At 58.6% G+C, this 15,265-nt stretch overlaps 6 protein-coding genes and 1 non-coding gene across 7 annotated transcripts; 3 read left to right on the top strand and 4 right to left on the bottom strand.

Annotated features, from left to right (window-relative positions):
• Positions 1 to 316: 316 nt before the first annotated feature.
• On the bottom strand, positions 317 to 1,031 carry SPBR_04003 (ubiquitin-conjugating enzyme E2 variant; the record flags this gene model as incomplete). The annotated part of the gene is made up of 4 exons (XM_040762290.1): positions 317 to 392; positions 487 to 704; positions 805 to 884; positions 956 to 1,031. 4 exons carry the CDS (start codon positions 1,029 to 1,031, stop codon positions 317 to 319), a joined length of 450 nt encoding a protein of 149 aa, XP_040623334.1.
• Positions 1,032 to 1,588: 557 nt separating this feature from the next.
• On the top strand, positions 1,589 to 7,204 carry SPBR_03885 (endosomal peripheral membrane protein; the record flags this gene model as incomplete). The annotated part of the gene is made up of 4 exons (XM_040762173.1): positions 1,589 to 1,666; positions 1,737 to 1,803; positions 1,883 to 5,146; positions 5,313 to 7,204. The coding sequence occupies 4 exons, from the start codon at positions 1,589 to 1,591 to the stop codon at positions 7,202 to 7,204; spliced, it is 5,301 nt and encodes a 1,766-aa protein (XP_040623333.1).
• Positions 7,205 to 7,709: 505 nt separating this feature from the next.
• Positions 7,710 to 9,136, bottom strand: SPBR_03947 (uncharacterized protein; the record flags this gene model as incomplete). Its single annotated transcript, XM_040762235.1, has 2 exons — positions 7,710 to 8,523; positions 8,589 to 9,136. The coding sequence occupies 2 exons, from the start codon at positions 9,134 to 9,136 to the stop codon at positions 7,710 to 7,712; spliced, it is 1,362 nt and encodes a 453-aa protein (XP_040623332.1).
• A 333-nt stretch (positions 9,137 to 9,469) lies between these two features.
• Positions 9,470 to 9,543, top strand: SPBR_09459. Its single transcript has one exon. It is a non-coding gene; the product is annotated as a tRNA-Val (tRNA).
• Positions 9,544 to 9,973: 430 nt separating this feature from the next.
• On the top strand, positions 9,974 to 11,814 carry SPBR_03931 (uncharacterized protein; the record flags this gene model as incomplete). Its single annotated transcript, XM_040762219.1, has 2 exons — positions 9,974 to 10,955; positions 11,180 to 11,814. 2 exons carry the CDS (start codon positions 9,974 to 9,976, stop codon positions 11,812 to 11,814), a joined length of 1,617 nt encoding a protein of 538 aa, XP_040623331.1.
• Positions 11,815 to 12,125: 311 nt separating this feature from the next.
• SPBR_03992 (dienelactone hydrolase family protein) lies at positions 12,126 to 12,962 on the bottom strand (the record flags this gene model as incomplete). The annotated part of the gene is made up of 1 exon (XM_040762279.1): positions 12,126 to 12,962. One exon carries the CDS (start codon positions 12,960 to 12,962, stop codon positions 12,126 to 12,128), a length of 837 nt encoding a protein of 278 aa, XP_040623330.1.
• Positions 12,963 to 13,793: 831 nt separating this feature from the next.
• SPBR_03975 (uncharacterized protein) lies at positions 13,794 to 14,816 on the bottom strand (the record flags this gene model as incomplete). Its single annotated transcript, XM_040762263.1, has 1 exon — positions 13,794 to 14,816. One exon carries the CDS (start codon positions 14,814 to 14,816, stop codon positions 13,794 to 13,796), a length of 1,023 nt encoding a protein of 340 aa, XP_040623329.1.
• Positions 14,817 to 15,265: the final 449 nt, after the last annotated feature.

Raw genomic sequence — 15,265 nt, 5'->3', positions numbered from 1 at the left:
TTTGAATGAAAGAAAATTCAAATGCTAACGATGAGTGTAAATAGAAAAATAACAATGAAAAAGAAAGAAAGGAAGGAATAACCTGCAGGAAACCCAACATCCCAACCCAGCTCCAGCGAAAGTCAAGCAACAGCTCCTCAGACCCGAACCTCAAACGGGAGACATGCCAGCGACCGCGGCGCAGCTCTCGTCCACCCCTCCAACTGGTTGTCTTTCCACCCTTCCAGTTGTCAATGTTCCGGACAGCGTATTAAATAAACTCGGGCGTAGTGGCCAGCGGTAACGTGAATCGCCGCAAAGACGTCCGCGCGCGTCCTTAGATCAAGTCTTTGTAGATGTCGTAGCGGACGTTCTCCTCGGGCTGTGCCAGCTTATTGTTCTTCTCCATGCATCTGAAAAAGAGACGCGGGGTTAGCGGGTGTCTCGGCGTTGTTCGCTGTGTTCCACTCATCTGTTGCCTCCGCGATCTGCTTGGGAAAAACATACTTCCGTATCGCCATCATGGCCGCCTCCAGGCTGAGCAGCTCCTTTGGACTCGTTTCCCAATCGCGCAGAATGTCAAACGAGTTCTTGTCCACCAGGCCGTTGACGCCGTCCACGCCGGGTAGGTTGATCTTGGTCACAAAGTGGATCACGGGCGGCTTCTGCGGGTAGTGCTCGCCGCATTGCATCTTGAGTTCGTAGATCCGGTTTGCGTGATTGCCCTAGACAGTCAGCCCGTGCATGTAGGAGAGGGGACATCCATGGCCACGATCCGTTTGTCATCGATGTCTGTCTGCGCCGCCTGTCGCGGTTGAAACTCACGTGTGGTGGGCCCCAGATGGTGCCTCTCCAGTTGGTCATGAGAATGTCCTCGGGATCCTCCAGGCCGTACGAACAAACGCCTGTAATGTCAGCATCTCTTTTCCCCCGGCATTCAGCTATCAGCAGAGACTGAACCGGAGCAGCCACCCACCTCCATGCAAGCCCTTCTCGCCCTTCTCCAGCTCGTCGAGGAGCTTAAAGTTGCGCGGAACCTGTGCGGTCGCCATTTTGTGAATCGGTTTGAGGGAGCAGGCTGTTCGGCAAGTGGTGTAGTCGATGCGTGGTGTGTGAGAGGGAAAGCTGCTTGTCTCCGTTTGGGTTGTGCGCGTGAAGTCGTTTTAAAAGTCACGATGGTGAATGTGTGCGAGACCAAACACTCATGGCCCGTTTCTGCCGCTGTGATGGGGCTAGGTTCATAGCGGGGTTCTTGGGCACGCTACGCAACTGGCAGGGGCTGTGGGGGGTCGATTGGGGCAGGGTCGCCTATTGTAGTTTCCTCATACGGAAAGGCGGTGTGCATTTCTGCCGTAATGCGGCCTGCCTGGGTGGCTTTCGACTACGTATGCCGTTTAATACAGCGGCAGGTGCGGCCAGGAGCTTGGCTCCCTAATAACGGCATCCGCGACGAGCTTCGAGAAGCACATCAAACCAGGTTACCAAATCGATACACATAACTCGCCCACGACACCCAAACCCGCCCATATTCACCCTACCGCTCCATCTGTTCTACCGAGCCGCAGCGTCCCACTATGTCGAAAGCCTCTGCTGAAGCCGCAAGACAAAGATGACCGCACAGGTGTTGACGGCGGAGCTTGGCAATCTGATCCAAGAGAGCAAGCGAAAGCACAACGACTTGAGACAGGTTCGTTGACGAGGCGGTGATGATTATTTGAGGACATGCAGGGACTGATTTGTTTCTCCGTGCGGTGTAGGCCTCGGAAAAGTCTCTTGAAGAGCTCAAGAACCTCGGCGACAGCTCCGAGGCGAACATAGGCGCAGGTACGAATTGACGACGAACTTGAGAACAAAGTCTGACCACCGCAATTCAATGCGGAGCTAACAATGTTTCCCTGCGCAGAACTCGCCCAGCATGCCAACTTCGTGAACCCCTTCATTATCGCGTGCGGCACACGCACTGTCAAGTTCACTAGCATTGCGATTGTGTGTCTCCAGCGTCTCATCGCCGCCAAAGGCGTACCACGATCACGGCTCGACCAAGTCCTGCAGGCACTGCGGGAAGCGTCTTCGGGCGGCCTTGACGTGCAGCTGCGCATCCTGCAGTCCCTGCCCTCGCTCCTCCAAAACTACGCCGGCGACATCGCGGGCGACCTCCTCATCACATCTCTCAACATCTGCTTCGTTCTCCACGCCAGCAAAAACGTCGTCGTTAACAACACCGCATCGGCCACGCTCCAGCAGCTGCTCATTGCCGTTTTCGACAAGGTCGCTGCCGAGGACAAGGCCCGTCTCCAGACATCGCCCGTCGGCGAAGCGCCCGTCCAGAATGGCACAGTGGCACTCCACCAGGCCGCACTCGATGCCTACTATGTCTTCAACGATATTTGCATCTTGACCGAGGCCGGGCGCCCGGAACACCTGCGCTTTTCGAGCTTGTCGACGACGTTTGGCCTCGAACTGATTGAGTCCGTCCTCACAAACCACCCGGTTATTTTCACGTCCCACCCCGAGCAGACGCACGTGCTCCGGACGCGCCTGATGCCCTTCCTTACACGAGGGATTGTCAGCAAGCCCAACTTCCCGACGGCGGTCCGTTTGGTACGCGTTCTATTTACACTCCTGCGGCGACACATGGCGCTGCTGGCCGACGAGAGCGGTGACGCCCTGGCTGCTCTCTGCCACGTGTTGGACCACGACGCCCTCCCTTGGAAGCGCGTGCTGTGCCTTGAGGCCTTCAAGGGTCTGATTTCTGATCCGGCCCTGGTCAGACAGCTCTACATTTTGTACGATGCAAAGGAGGGTGCAAAGGACATTCTACAGGAATTGCTCGCCACGTTCGTCCGCGTGTCTACCGAAAAACCGAGCGTGATTGGCCTCGGCCATCAGTCGACCATTCCCGTGGCCGGGTATTCGAACAACGGGGCTGGATCAGCCGAACAGGCCGTTATAGAAGCGAGCGGCATGTCTGGCATTGTCACGTCCAACTCCATGACCGAGTCGGCAAGCACCGGCATCAGCTCCCAGTGGAGTGTCATTCGCACGCCCTGCATCGACCAGCTGGACAAAGCGGAGCCGCTCACCATTCCAGAGTCGTACATCTTCAGCCTCATCCTCGCCTGCATCACGTCGCTGTCTGACGGCCTAGCCAAGTTTATCTTGCCACTGACGGTACCCCGGGAGAACCGCAGCCAGAAGCGAGCGCTTAAGCAAGATGGCCGCGCTAACTCACCCGCTCCTACCGAACCGACTGGCGCTGCTTCGGCGCCTGGCCTTGAACGGTCGGCCTCGGCCCGCAAGAATCCAGGCCCCAAGAACCCCCTCCTTCTCAAAGACCATCCATTGTATACCGAGGTCAAGGCATACGCGGACATGATCGACCGCTGCTGGCCGGCCATTCTGGCCACCTGCTCCACCTTCCTGTACTCGGCCCTCGACTCCGAGTACTACCACGGCCTCGTCCGCGCCTTCCAGCGTTTCACGCACGTCGCCGGCCTGCTCCAACTCAACACGCCGCGCGATGCCTTTTTGACGACGCTGGGCAAGGCCGCCGTGCCGCCCAATGTTCTGAGCGCCTGCCACAACGCCGGCGCCCGGCCCATGACACCCACGTCGGCTGGCGCCGACACACCCAACACGCTCTTTAGCAATGCCCGCGGTCTCCTGAGTGTCGACAGTCTGGTAAGCCAGTCCTCGACGGCCGAGAAGCCACGACAATCCTCGGCGGACTTGTCGACGGCCAGCATCAACACGCGCAATTTGCTCTGTCTGCGTGCCCTGTTGAATCTAGGCATTGCCCTCGGCCCGACCCTCGAGTCGTCTTGGCAGATTGTCCTCGAAACCCTGCAGCAGGCCGACTTTGTCCTGTTCACGTCCGGCAAGGCGGCCGGTCGTACTCTTGCCGTTGTCCGCGCAGCAGACCCGCAGGCCGAGGCCGAGGCCAATATGCTTCTATCTAACTTTGGCAGCGAGATTAAGGCGGTCGAGACCGCCGCCTCCCGCCTCTTTGAAAGCACCATTGACTTTCCCAACGCGGCGTTTGTCGAGTTTGTCGTCGCCATCTGCAGTTTGCTTGAGAAGCGAACAGAGTCACCAACGGCCGTAGCCTCTGAACCTGCGGATGGTGACCAGGCTGCCCAGGCCGTCCCATCGCCGCAGTCGACACCGCGTAAGGATAGTGGGTCAAGGGCGGCAGCTGGACATGTTGCATCTCCGTCCCTCAAGACGCCCACCGTCAAGCACAAGCGCGTCATGAGTGTCACGACGGCGCCCGCATCCAGCCATTCCCAAGAGGACCAGTTCGTCCTGGCCAAGCTCGGGGACATTGCATCCATCAACCTCGAGCGGCTGTTGTTCAATCCCCCCGACGTGTCTGGCTGGATCCCGCTCACAGGCGAGCTGTCGGCGACGCTTGGCTCAGCTTCGACAACGGCCACTGTGCGCATGCGTGCTGCGGAGACATTGGTTCGCATTGTCCTGGAGGCGGCCAACGCCATCGCCGCCGAAACGGAAATCACCCGCAGCCGGATGCAGCTGCGCCTGCTCGAGGCACTGCGCGACGCGCTGCTACCACTGCAACGTCCTGACCGCACCGGCACCATCACCACGGCGGCTACCGACATTGACATCCACAAGGTCATCCTGGATGGCCTCAAGGGCTTGCTCGAAGACAGCGGCGAGGCCCTGATCAGCGGGTGGAACGTCGTCTTTGAAGTCATCGACAGTCTGTTTATGGAAGTTTGGCCGTCGGTGTCGGTTGCGTCGGCCGACGGCGACCTAATAGAAGGCATCCTGACCACCCGCTCCGTCCGCCTCATCAAGCCGTCCTTTGCCTCGCTGCAGCTCATCTGCTCCGATTTCCTGTCGGCCCTGCCCAACACCTGTTACCTGAACCTCGTCAACACCCTCTACAAGTTCTGCTCCCAGGGCGATGACCTCAACGTGGCCCTCACCACCGTGACATTCTATTGGGCCATCTCGGACTTTTTGCACGGCCGCAGCAGCTCCATGTCGATTGCAGCAGCCATGGAGGGCGGCTCCAGCGATGACGCACTCGTCAAGCTCGCCAACGACACGGACCACCCAGGCTCGGGCGCGGCCCTTTGGATGCTCTTGTTGCTGCGCCTGACGGCTGTTACCACCGACCAGCGGTTGGAACTGAGAAACAGTAAGTGGCAGTCTCTCGAGTCTCTGACCCACGTTACCTTGTCGCACACTAACCCCCTCAGGTGCCGTTCAGACTCTCCTCCGCATCATACATGCGTATGGCAACAACCTTACTGCCGAGGCGTGGGCTGTGTGTATCCGTTCGGTCATTTTCCGACTCCTCTCAGCCACCGAGGGACGCCTGCGATCCGCCTCGGAAAAGACCACACACAAGTCCACGCCGGTAGAGTGGCACGAGACGGCAGTCGTGATTGTCAACGGCGTGTCGGAGCTGCTGGCCAACTATCTGGACGTGCTCGCCTCCCACGCCGTCTTCTCGTCGCTCTGGGAAGATCTGCTCCAGCACTTTGCCGCCATGCTCGACTTCAGGGCGCTCGATGTCAGCACGGCTGTCTTCGGCAGCCTCGCTGGAATCCTCGCAAAGAGCGACGGGCGGACACGCTGGTCATTTGATAAGAAGGCTGTCGACCTGGCCTGGCAACTCTGGTCTCGCGGTATCCCAGCGCCACCGGACGTGCTGTCTGCCGACTGGGACAAGAAGGACAAGGAGCGAGACCGCGCCAGCACAAGGGCCGAAGACAATCAAAAGTGCCTCGTGTCGTGGGTGAATGCCTTCCTTGAGATTGAGCGCCTCATGCGCGCTGAGATGGACCTCGCAAAGACGGAGCAGGCCATGGCCCTCCTCCACGACGCCGTGCGTGGTGGTAGCCCGGGTGGCTATGCCAACGACATCGAGTACATGACAGCCCTGCAGGCCCAGGTGCTCGAAGTCTTCAAGGTCGTACGGACCGACATTCCGGGCGCCGCGGCGGCCGTGATCATGCAACTGGCCAAGTTTGTGTCCATGGCCTTTGATGTGGCCGACACCATGCCGCAGCGCAAACGCACATTTGTGGCCATGTCCAAGGACAGCATGGCGATCCTGGACCATCTCGTCACACAACACGCAGACGGCCAAGAAATCTACGCCAGCGGCGCCTTTACCACAGCCCTCGCGGCCCTCGCCAAACCCATTACGCTCAAGTACCAGTTCCCCATCACCACCAAGAGCCTGCAGCCATGGAAAGCCGCTGTCAACGCCGCCCTTGCCATTCTGGAGACGGCGCTCCCGCACCTCAAGGAGAAGTCGGTGCCGCGTGCTGCCTTCCAGGAGGCCTGGGACACCATTGCGGTGATCGCGAACGGCATTATTGGTGCTGACTTGCAGCACGAGCAAGCGCCGCAAGACGACCGTGTCATTACCGACGATCAGCAGTTTGACATTGATGCTTTCCACCGCCTCCGCGAGCTCATCATTCCGTCACTAGGCTCGGGCGCGGTGGCCGAAACGGCACGCAAAGCTTATGTCGAGGGTCTCTTCCACGTATCCATTGTTCACCCTCCGGTGCCGGCCGATGCAGCGTTAATCTACCCAAGCGACGGCGAGCACAGCCACAGCTATAGCCGAAAGCAAACCAACGGTGACTCGGGTACTGCCAGCTATCTCAGCAGTCTCTACAAGCCCGGCCGGGGCCGCACCATTGATCCACCGCCCACCAAGCGTGCCAACATGAGCTTTGCCTGTCTCGACGAGCTGTTCTCGCTGGTGGCGGCGCACGATGACTCGCACAACAAGCCGTCGATTGTCGTGCTTCCACCAACGCCACGTCTGCCACCACCAATGACTGTCGGCCCGCCGCCTGGGTCTGGCGCGGCAAACGACAGCGAGCACGCCCTGCACATCCGCCTCGCCCAAACAGCCGCCCCGTTCCTTATCCTGCGATGTGCCCTGACCATCCGGTCGTACGTGTCAGACCAGCCCCTGCGGGGCCACATGCCGCAGCCACTGTCGCAGCGGCGCGAGCTGAGCCGGATCCTGCGGTGCCTTGTGGACCTCAAGTCGGAGCCTGGAGCCATTCCAGATCTCGATGGCATCGACAGCGAGGCACGTAAGCACCTGTTGCGGCTGTACCCCTTGCTCGTCAAGGCGTCACAGGTGGCGGGCACGGCCGGTGACGACAAGACGCTGGCACTGGTTGGCGAGGCCCTTGACGCGGTCGGGACGGAGTTGGGTGTGTGATTTCCAATTAGCGTAGTTCGTTATGGCTTTTGTTGCTACCTATTTCGTTTCTTTTTATCGTCTTCCTGTCGGAGTAGCCAATACGGATTTGGAATACGGGCTTGGATAGACGGTGTCTTTATTTTATTTTTTTATTTTTTTGGTTCTGTAGCAACGTCTATGAGCGTTAATACTACGACATGGAAATATGATTCTTGTCCTCTTTAGTGTGCAAGGCGTTCTAGAAAACAACTAGAGTCACGAGAGCGTTCTATTCTATTTTGTTATAATTTTGTATTTCCCTGGTTCTGGTTTGCCATTTCATCCGCAAGATATAAGAAGAGATGGAAATAAACGCCATGCAATACACATCCGCCGGCACACAATCCGTCCCTACAACATATGTATAGTACACAATTTGATACAGACTCGGAAGACAAGCCAAACCACTGCGACTCCGACGTGCTCTTACATACACTGCGCGACAACAGTCCCGTCCTGCCCCGTCACCGCTTCGCTTCTCTTATTACCGGTCGGCCGTGTGCCGATCAAAGTCTTCGACAATGCGGTCGCGCACAAACTTGCTGCGCTCCGCCGGATCCAGGCCCTCCAGCTCGGCCGCGTCCTCGGCGTCGCGGTTCGCCACAGCCTCGCCCTCGAGCACGCCGCCCTTCTCCAGCACCTGTTGGGCGGTGGCACGCGCGTTCGCCCCTGTGGCCTGGCCCACCTTGCCATAGACGCCCAGTGCCGTGGCAATCAGGCCGGCCATGTCGCCAACATTGCCCGGCACCACGACGGCCGTGCCCTCCTTGGCCAGCTTGCCAAAGGCGTCAACGTACTTCTCGGCCACCGACAGCGACACGGCGCTGTGAGCGGCGTCGCGGCCCTGGGCAATCTGAGCCGCCACCGAGGCAATGCCCTGGGCCGTGGCGGTGGCCTTGAGCAGGATGGCCTCGGCCTCGCCGGAGGCGCGGTTGATGTTCTCGGCGCGCAGCGCCTCGGACGCCAGGATGACGCTCTGCTTCTTGCCCTCGGCGATGTTGATGGCGCTCTGACGCTGGCCCTCGGACTCGAGAATCTCGGCGCGCTTGGAGCGCTCGGCGGTGACTTGGCGGTGCATGGCCTCGACGACGGGGGCGGGGGCGTGGATGTCGCGGATTTCGTAGCGCAGGCAGGTGACGCCCCAGGCCTGGGCGGCCTCGTTGATGGCGGCGGTGATGTTGGTGTTGAGGGCGGCGCGCTCCTTGAGGACGTGGTCGAGGCTGAGCTGGCCAATCTCGCTGCGCATGGTCGTCTGGGCGAGCTGCGAAATGGCATACTCGGCATCCTCGACGCCATAACTGGTCAATTAGCATAGGCAAGGGGAGCGGAGGGAGGGAGGGATTTGTGGGTGGAGACGGCATACCTAGCCTTGTATGCGTCAAAGACGCGGGTGTAGAGAACACCGTCGAGCTCCAGCGTAACGTTGTCGGCGGTGATGGCGCTCTGGCTCGGAATCTCGAGGGCCACTTCCTTGAGCGACTTGACGTAGGCAATGCGGTCGAGGAACGGGATGAGCACGGCCAGGCCGGGCTGCAGGATGCGGTGGAACTTGCCCATGCGCTCGACGATCCAGGCCGTCTGCTGCGGCACAAAGCGGATAATCGTGTTGGCCGGCAGCGATGGCTTCTGAAAGTAGGCGGCCGGGATGCCCGAGGGCGCACTGCCAAAGCCACCAATAGCGCTCAACAGGGGCGCCGACGAGGTGTTGATCGAGCGCTGTTGTGGTGGTGCTGGACTCTTCGTGCCGGATGTGCTTTGTGCCGTAGAGCCACGCGCGGCTATTGTCATGATGCTTCGTGTTACTGCAGTCGATATCGAAGACGAAGTCAAGGAAGTGGAGGCGAACTGGAAGGCTGCAGGGCCACGGCGGAGGGCCGGCACCAGGGCCCGGCGCGTCATTGCCGTCGCCATTGTAATTCTGAATGGGATGTGAGTAGTCGGATCGCCAATCAGCCGCGCAGTAGGAGAGCTGGAGCCAACGTGTAGGTGGTGTGGTTGGGAGTCCGATGTGGTGAAAAGCAGAGTGTGGTGACAAAACTAGACAGAAATGCTGAGCTCCGACGATTTGCTGGGTAGCTCTTAGTAGCTGGGGATGGAGTGAAAAAGGCACGCGGTCTCGCTTGGGCAGGGCGGCAGAAAAAGGCAACGACACAATACGTCAATGGTCCGAAAAGTGGGTCTACCCGTAGAAATAAGGCGCGGAGAATATAGACGAAACTAGAACAGAATCTCTCAACAATTGACGGTCGAATGGTCTAGTTGGTTATGACGGCGCCTTAACACGGCGCAGGTCCGCGGTTCGATCCCGTGTTCGATCATCTTTTTTTTGCTTTTTTTCTCTGCCCGAGACCGGGCGTATTACTTTATTTTACAATTATGTTTTTTTTATTATCGCCTTTGTCCCAAGACAGAAATAAATCCTTCTATTTGGAAAAAGCAACCCAAACCACGTGCAATACCATAAGGCTCACATTTTCAAGGCATTCTCCAAGGCGTACTTTGAGGCGTATTCGCTGACAAAGTTCTTTGGCAAGCAGTCGCTCCTTCCTAGAGTACTTCATTACGCCTTCCTCATCCACGAAAATACAGGAAACACAAGCAAGAACGAAACGGTCAAGGGGTTTCATTTTATCGATTCGATTTTAAGCGAATAGCATTTTGCCATTGTTGTTTCTCTTTCATACAAGTAATCATTGACATTCAAACATCTCCCGTCACGCACCAGCGCCGGTTACGGCCACCCCCACCATGGCGTCCTGGCAGCGCCTGCCGACCGAAATCAAGCTGGCCATCTGGGGCTCCGTGGCCAAAGATGCAGAAGACGACCGTCGCACACGGAAGCTGCAGCTCGACAAAAGCCAGAAACCGGTCAGCCTCGCTCCCTTTGCCGCCGTTGCTCTGGACTGGCAATCGTTCTTTGAACAGGCCACCTTCCGCCGACTCTTCATCGAGGACGATGAGGTTGATCGGTTTGTAGCCCTGGTCAAGGGCCCTCGCAAGAAGCAGCGTTTAGGCTACATTCGGCATCTGCATTTCCACGGCCGTCTGGATGACTACGACTGTTCGCAGTGCAGTACGCTGCCCAGTACAGAGGCCCTGAAGCGGGATGACGAGCGGCTCGTGGTCGCCTTGTCAGCGTTGATGGCGGTGCTCGCCACGTGGGACGACACACCCACCGGCCAGGACGGACAGGATGGGCGGGATAGTCAGAGTGGCCAGGACGGGCAAGGACCAGCCGGACTGACCTTGGAGCTGAGCTCGTCTTCGTGGAGCGACCCATACCATACGATCCGCAACTTTCGACACTACCGCGAGTACCCCTATGACGCAGTCGAGGACATGGACGAGAGATGCACCGCGTACGATCGGTATCAGGCCCGCGAGCGTGATTTTCCAAACAATACTCACGGGTGGGAAGCGGGTGACTGGAGGCAGCGCCTCGCTGGTGCCGCTTCCGCCATCGGCCGCGTTCTGGGAGGTGAACCTCTCGGCCATGCCATGCAGCTTGCCCGCCCAACACAAGCAGGGGTCGCCAAGCAGCTCGACAACTCCCAAAGCGCCGAAATTGGGGGCGTGGACGTTGTCCCGGTCAAGATTGTCCACAAGCTCTTGATGCGTCGTCGGTTTTACCGTGGCATCGACCAGAGGCTCTTCCAGACGCTTGTGTCCTGTACCTCCAACGGGCTCGACGGGGCGCACATGGAGGTGTGGGAGCCGGAGAGCATCGGACGTACGTGTAACTACTCTGTGGCTGTGGTGACTGAGGTGGAATGGAGAATCGAGTGGCTCAAATTCCAAAGCTAACACATAGGTCCTGTGGCGGTGAAGCCATTCTCGAATGTGGGTGGGGGTCCGGCCTCCGCAGCCTGTCTGTGTATATGGATATCAATGTGTATCTCACGTGGAGGCAGTTTCACCATCCGTACGGGCCGGTTCTGCCAAAGGCTTCCACAGATGTGCAGAAGATTGTTCGCTCAACACGTCTCCGGGAACATGTCGCATTGTCGTACGTGCTGGACGCTACGACCATTTTTGAAAGTGCCAAGACGCAGTTGCAGGCGGCCAAGGACACAGCAACGGACCAAACATCGCAGATCACCGGCGCCTTTTGGCCTCGCCTCGCTACCCTCGCACTTACCGACATTTGCCTGGCGCCCAACCAACCAGTTGAATATGGGTCGCGTGCTGTTCGATTGGCAGCCGAAATGATCACGCATCTGCCAGCTCTAGAGATCCTAGAACTGTGGTATGGCAACAAAGAGCATGGCTGTCTGTTCCGTTTTGAGTCTACGCGGCGGTCGGCGGCAGCACGCCCCGTCATCACGATGCTGACAACGTGGGACGAGAAACCAACGTGGTGGACGCCCAAATTGGAATCCCTGTGGGCAGAATCGGCAGCACTGTTCTCGCCGTATCCGCTTCGTGTTGAGCATCGCGTCTTGCCAGAGATGTTGTCTCCCAGAAACAACCGCCTCGCACCGTATATGCGCGTCATAGGAAATCTTGAGTTACGCGATCGCGTGATCGATCCGGTGTCACTTTATGACATGGTACAAGACCCGACATATGCAGTTTCTTGGCCAGAGTGAGCCGCCTCGGTGTCGTGGATGAGTGACGGATTCTCAATATAATGACTCAATTTAAGATCTTTACATAAATACAGGCATTGAATTGCGAAACGACATGTCGGGTATTTAAAAAAAAAAAAAAAAAAAAAAAAGGGAAGAAGAAGGGCGGCCACTTGCAGTTACAGTCAAAAATAGAAAAGCAGAGCGCAATTTGGTGATGTATATGAACAATTTATACGAGCAGACGATACAGAGAACACCTTGACAACCGCTAACGTCGCACGCCTAAGAAGAGAAGTCACTACAGAGGTAGCATCGCTCGGCCCAGGCGGCTACAGACCGAGATGCTTGTTGAACCAAGCTATGCACTGCTCCTCAGCGGCCAGCGCCTGTTTGGCGACGTCGTTGAGCGACGAGTCGGCGCGCACGCAGAAGCCGTGGCCGGCGTCCTTGTAGACCACCACCTCGCCGGTGGCGGGCGCCGGCTTGGCCTCGACAATCTTGCGGATCTCATCGACCGTGTCCTTGGGCAGGTTAGCGTCGAGGTCGCCCACGGCAAAGGCCACGGGCACCGTCATGGTGTCGGCGACGTCGGCAGGCACCTCCATGAAGCTGGGATGGCCGACGAAGCCAACGTTGAGGAGCGGCGTGGGCTTTCCGTCAATGTCGACTGTGACGTTGTGTGACATGAGCAGGACGTGCTTGCCGCCCCAGCAGAACCCGGCGGCGGCAATCTTGGCGTCCGGGCCCTCGGCGATGCGCAGCGCCTCGAAGAAGGCCTTGACGCGCGGATAGGACTTGCCGATGCGGTTGGTCATGAGGAAGGGCACCATGCCGGGCAAGGCGCGGGCGATGTGAATCGGTTTCATGAGGGCGCTGCTGTTCATGGCGGAGCGCATGATGGGAATGGCCGACGCAGAGGCGGCCTTGCCCAGCATGAACTCGGGCAGGTAGACTTTGTAGTCGCCGCGGTCGGCGTAGTGGTCGGCCAGCAGGCGGTTGTTGACAAACTCCCAGCCAAAGGCGTCCGGGATGATGACGATTATGGCCCTTGGGGTGCGGCCATCGGCCGGGCCGACAGAGTAGGCGTCAAGGCCCTGCAGCTTGACGATTTCGCCGCGGGGCTTGCCCTCGTGGACGGAGCCAGAGAAACAATCAGGGCAAGACATTCTGGTTTTTTGTGGTGTTAGTGATGTCGGTTGCTGTTTAGAGGGTTGGTTGTATGGTGGGAGAGGGAGCGGCCGACGTTCTGTTTCCAAGAGCCAGATATAGCAAGTGTGTTTGCGCCAAGATATACCCAACTTTGAAGCTATGAAAGACAAGATTTTACTGTGCAGAGAGAGAGAGAGAGAGAGAATACAAATAAAACAAATCCAGCCACATGTAAAAAAAAAGACATCGGCAGATGTGCAGATGCAGCCAAACTTATACAATCGCACACCGCGCTATATGAAATTGCCCAAACCCGAAACGCACACTCCCAGTGCCGACTGAATCAGGCCAACAGCTGGTCCACTCTCCCTTTTCTTAATTTGGTTTCCTTTTTTCCTCTCCTCTCGTCACTACCCATTTGTTGAACATAGAGTCGGCGGTAATCCAGCTGGGCCAACGGGATAAAGCGTCCGGACTTAAAGAAGGCCGATGTAGAGTGGGGGGGTCGGCTTTGCATTTGGAGCTTGGCACTTGTCCCGTAGCCGTTGGACTGGACATGCTTGTGCTGACTTTACTACTTTACTAGGCCGGGCTCTGTTCGTCTGTCTGGCTTGACCTGGACGAATTGGGCTAGTCGTGCGGTTATGCTGGTTTTTGCGTCGTTATCGTTTTGCGTCGTCATCTCTTCTCTAAGCTGTGGCATCTGCACGTGTGGCCTCTCGTTAACCACGGCACGCTGGGATTGAATTTGTTGGCATTGTTGTCGTCGAGCTCGGGCTCCATGCTGCTGAAATAAAAATGTGAAGGAGACAATGCCAACATCCCCCATGGGACAGTCGCCTCGCGGCCTACAACGACTTTTCAATCGCGGCCACGTCAGCCATCAACTCCCGGCAACGCGCCTTTTCCGCGTCTGATGGCTCCAGATACGGCCGGCGCGGCCGCAGCTTGGCCTCGGCGTCCTGGATGCCGGCCAGCGGGGCAGTGAAGTAGCTGGCGGCGTACTTTGTGGTGGCAATGCCGCTTTTGCAGGGCCGCTCGGCGAGGGCAGCCTTGTGCTGGAGGGCGAGGGCGGCCGCACGGTCGGCTTCGCGCGCGTCGGCGGTTCGCGTGTCCTTTGTTTCGGGCGCACCCGTGGCCGGCGCCTTGGCCGAGATGCCTGTCCACTGCTCATAGATGCGCACAACTGTTTTCGGGAAGACGTTGCCAAAGGCCGTGATGCAGCCGCCGCTGCCCGACGCCAGCCCCCCGACCAGAAAATCGGCCTGGCCGCCATAGACGGTAAATTGGGCCGGCGTCAGCTCGGCGGCCAGCCGCGTCACCTTGGCCACGGACCCGCAAGTCAGCTTGACGCCCACGACAACGCCCGGGTGACGACGGGCCAGGTCGGCAATGGCATCCGAGTCGAGGTCGACACCGGCCGTCAGCCCGGGGAAATTGTAGATGACCAGTGGCAGCGGCGTCTTGGCGGCCACCTCGTCGAAGAAGCGGGCCAGCACGGCCGGCGAGCTGGCCTTGGCTCCAAAGTAGGCCGGCGGCAGCAGCAGGCCGTAGTTGGCTCCGGCAGCGTGCGCGTCCTCGAGAAACTCAAGCACCTGGGCCGTGCTGTGCCCACTGACGCCCGCCATAATGGGGAAGTCCGGTCCCACGGCGGCGCGGGCCGTCTGCAGCGTGGCGCGGCGCTCGTCGCGGGTGAGCAGAAAGGTCTCGGCGTTGGAGCCCAAGACGACCAGACCGGTGATGCCGGTGGAGGCGAGGTGGGCAAAGTAGCGGGCCTGGTCGTCGGCAAGCAGTCGGTCGGTATCCGGGTCGAAGAGGGTGACGGCAGGGACCCAGACGCCGGGCGGCGGGACGGCAAACGGGCGAGACATGGCAGTTGTGGTGGTGAGAGGCGCGACTCAAACAACGACGGCAATGAGATTCACGACTATACGACTACACGACTACAAAGTAACAGATCTATGGAAGGAGGGGTCGGCCGTTTATCTACGGTTTCGGTGTTGCGGTCGCTCTTGCCGTTGCCCTGTCATGCGTCGTGCCGTTATGCTCCTTCCCCCTTCAATCGCGCCATTGCCTGCCGAGATCGGCTTAGGCGCGGCGCTGATGGGGGCGCTGTCAGGCGCTGTTTTTCCAGTGGAAGTGCCGCCTCGGCGGTGTTTCAGCAGCCGGTCGAGACGACGACCCGATCGGAGAATACGGAAAGTGAGGAGACAGTTAGTATTGTAAGTTTGGGGCAAGGACGCATTGAAGCCGAATGAGCAGAGAGCATGCCGCCGCTAGCCGTTATGCGAAGTCGACGATTGACGAGAGAGTTGGCGAC

Source organism: Sporothrix brasiliensis (assembly GCF_000820605.1).
Source record: "Sporothrix brasiliensis 5110 chromosome Unknown Cont12, whole genome shotgun sequence".
Taxonomy (NCBI): Eukaryota; Fungi; Ascomycota; class Sordariomycetes; order Ophiostomatales; family Ophiostomataceae; genus Sporothrix; species Sporothrix brasiliensis.
Note: the sequence above shows the minus strand (reverse complement) of the source record. Positions and strands in the feature narration are given on the sequence as shown.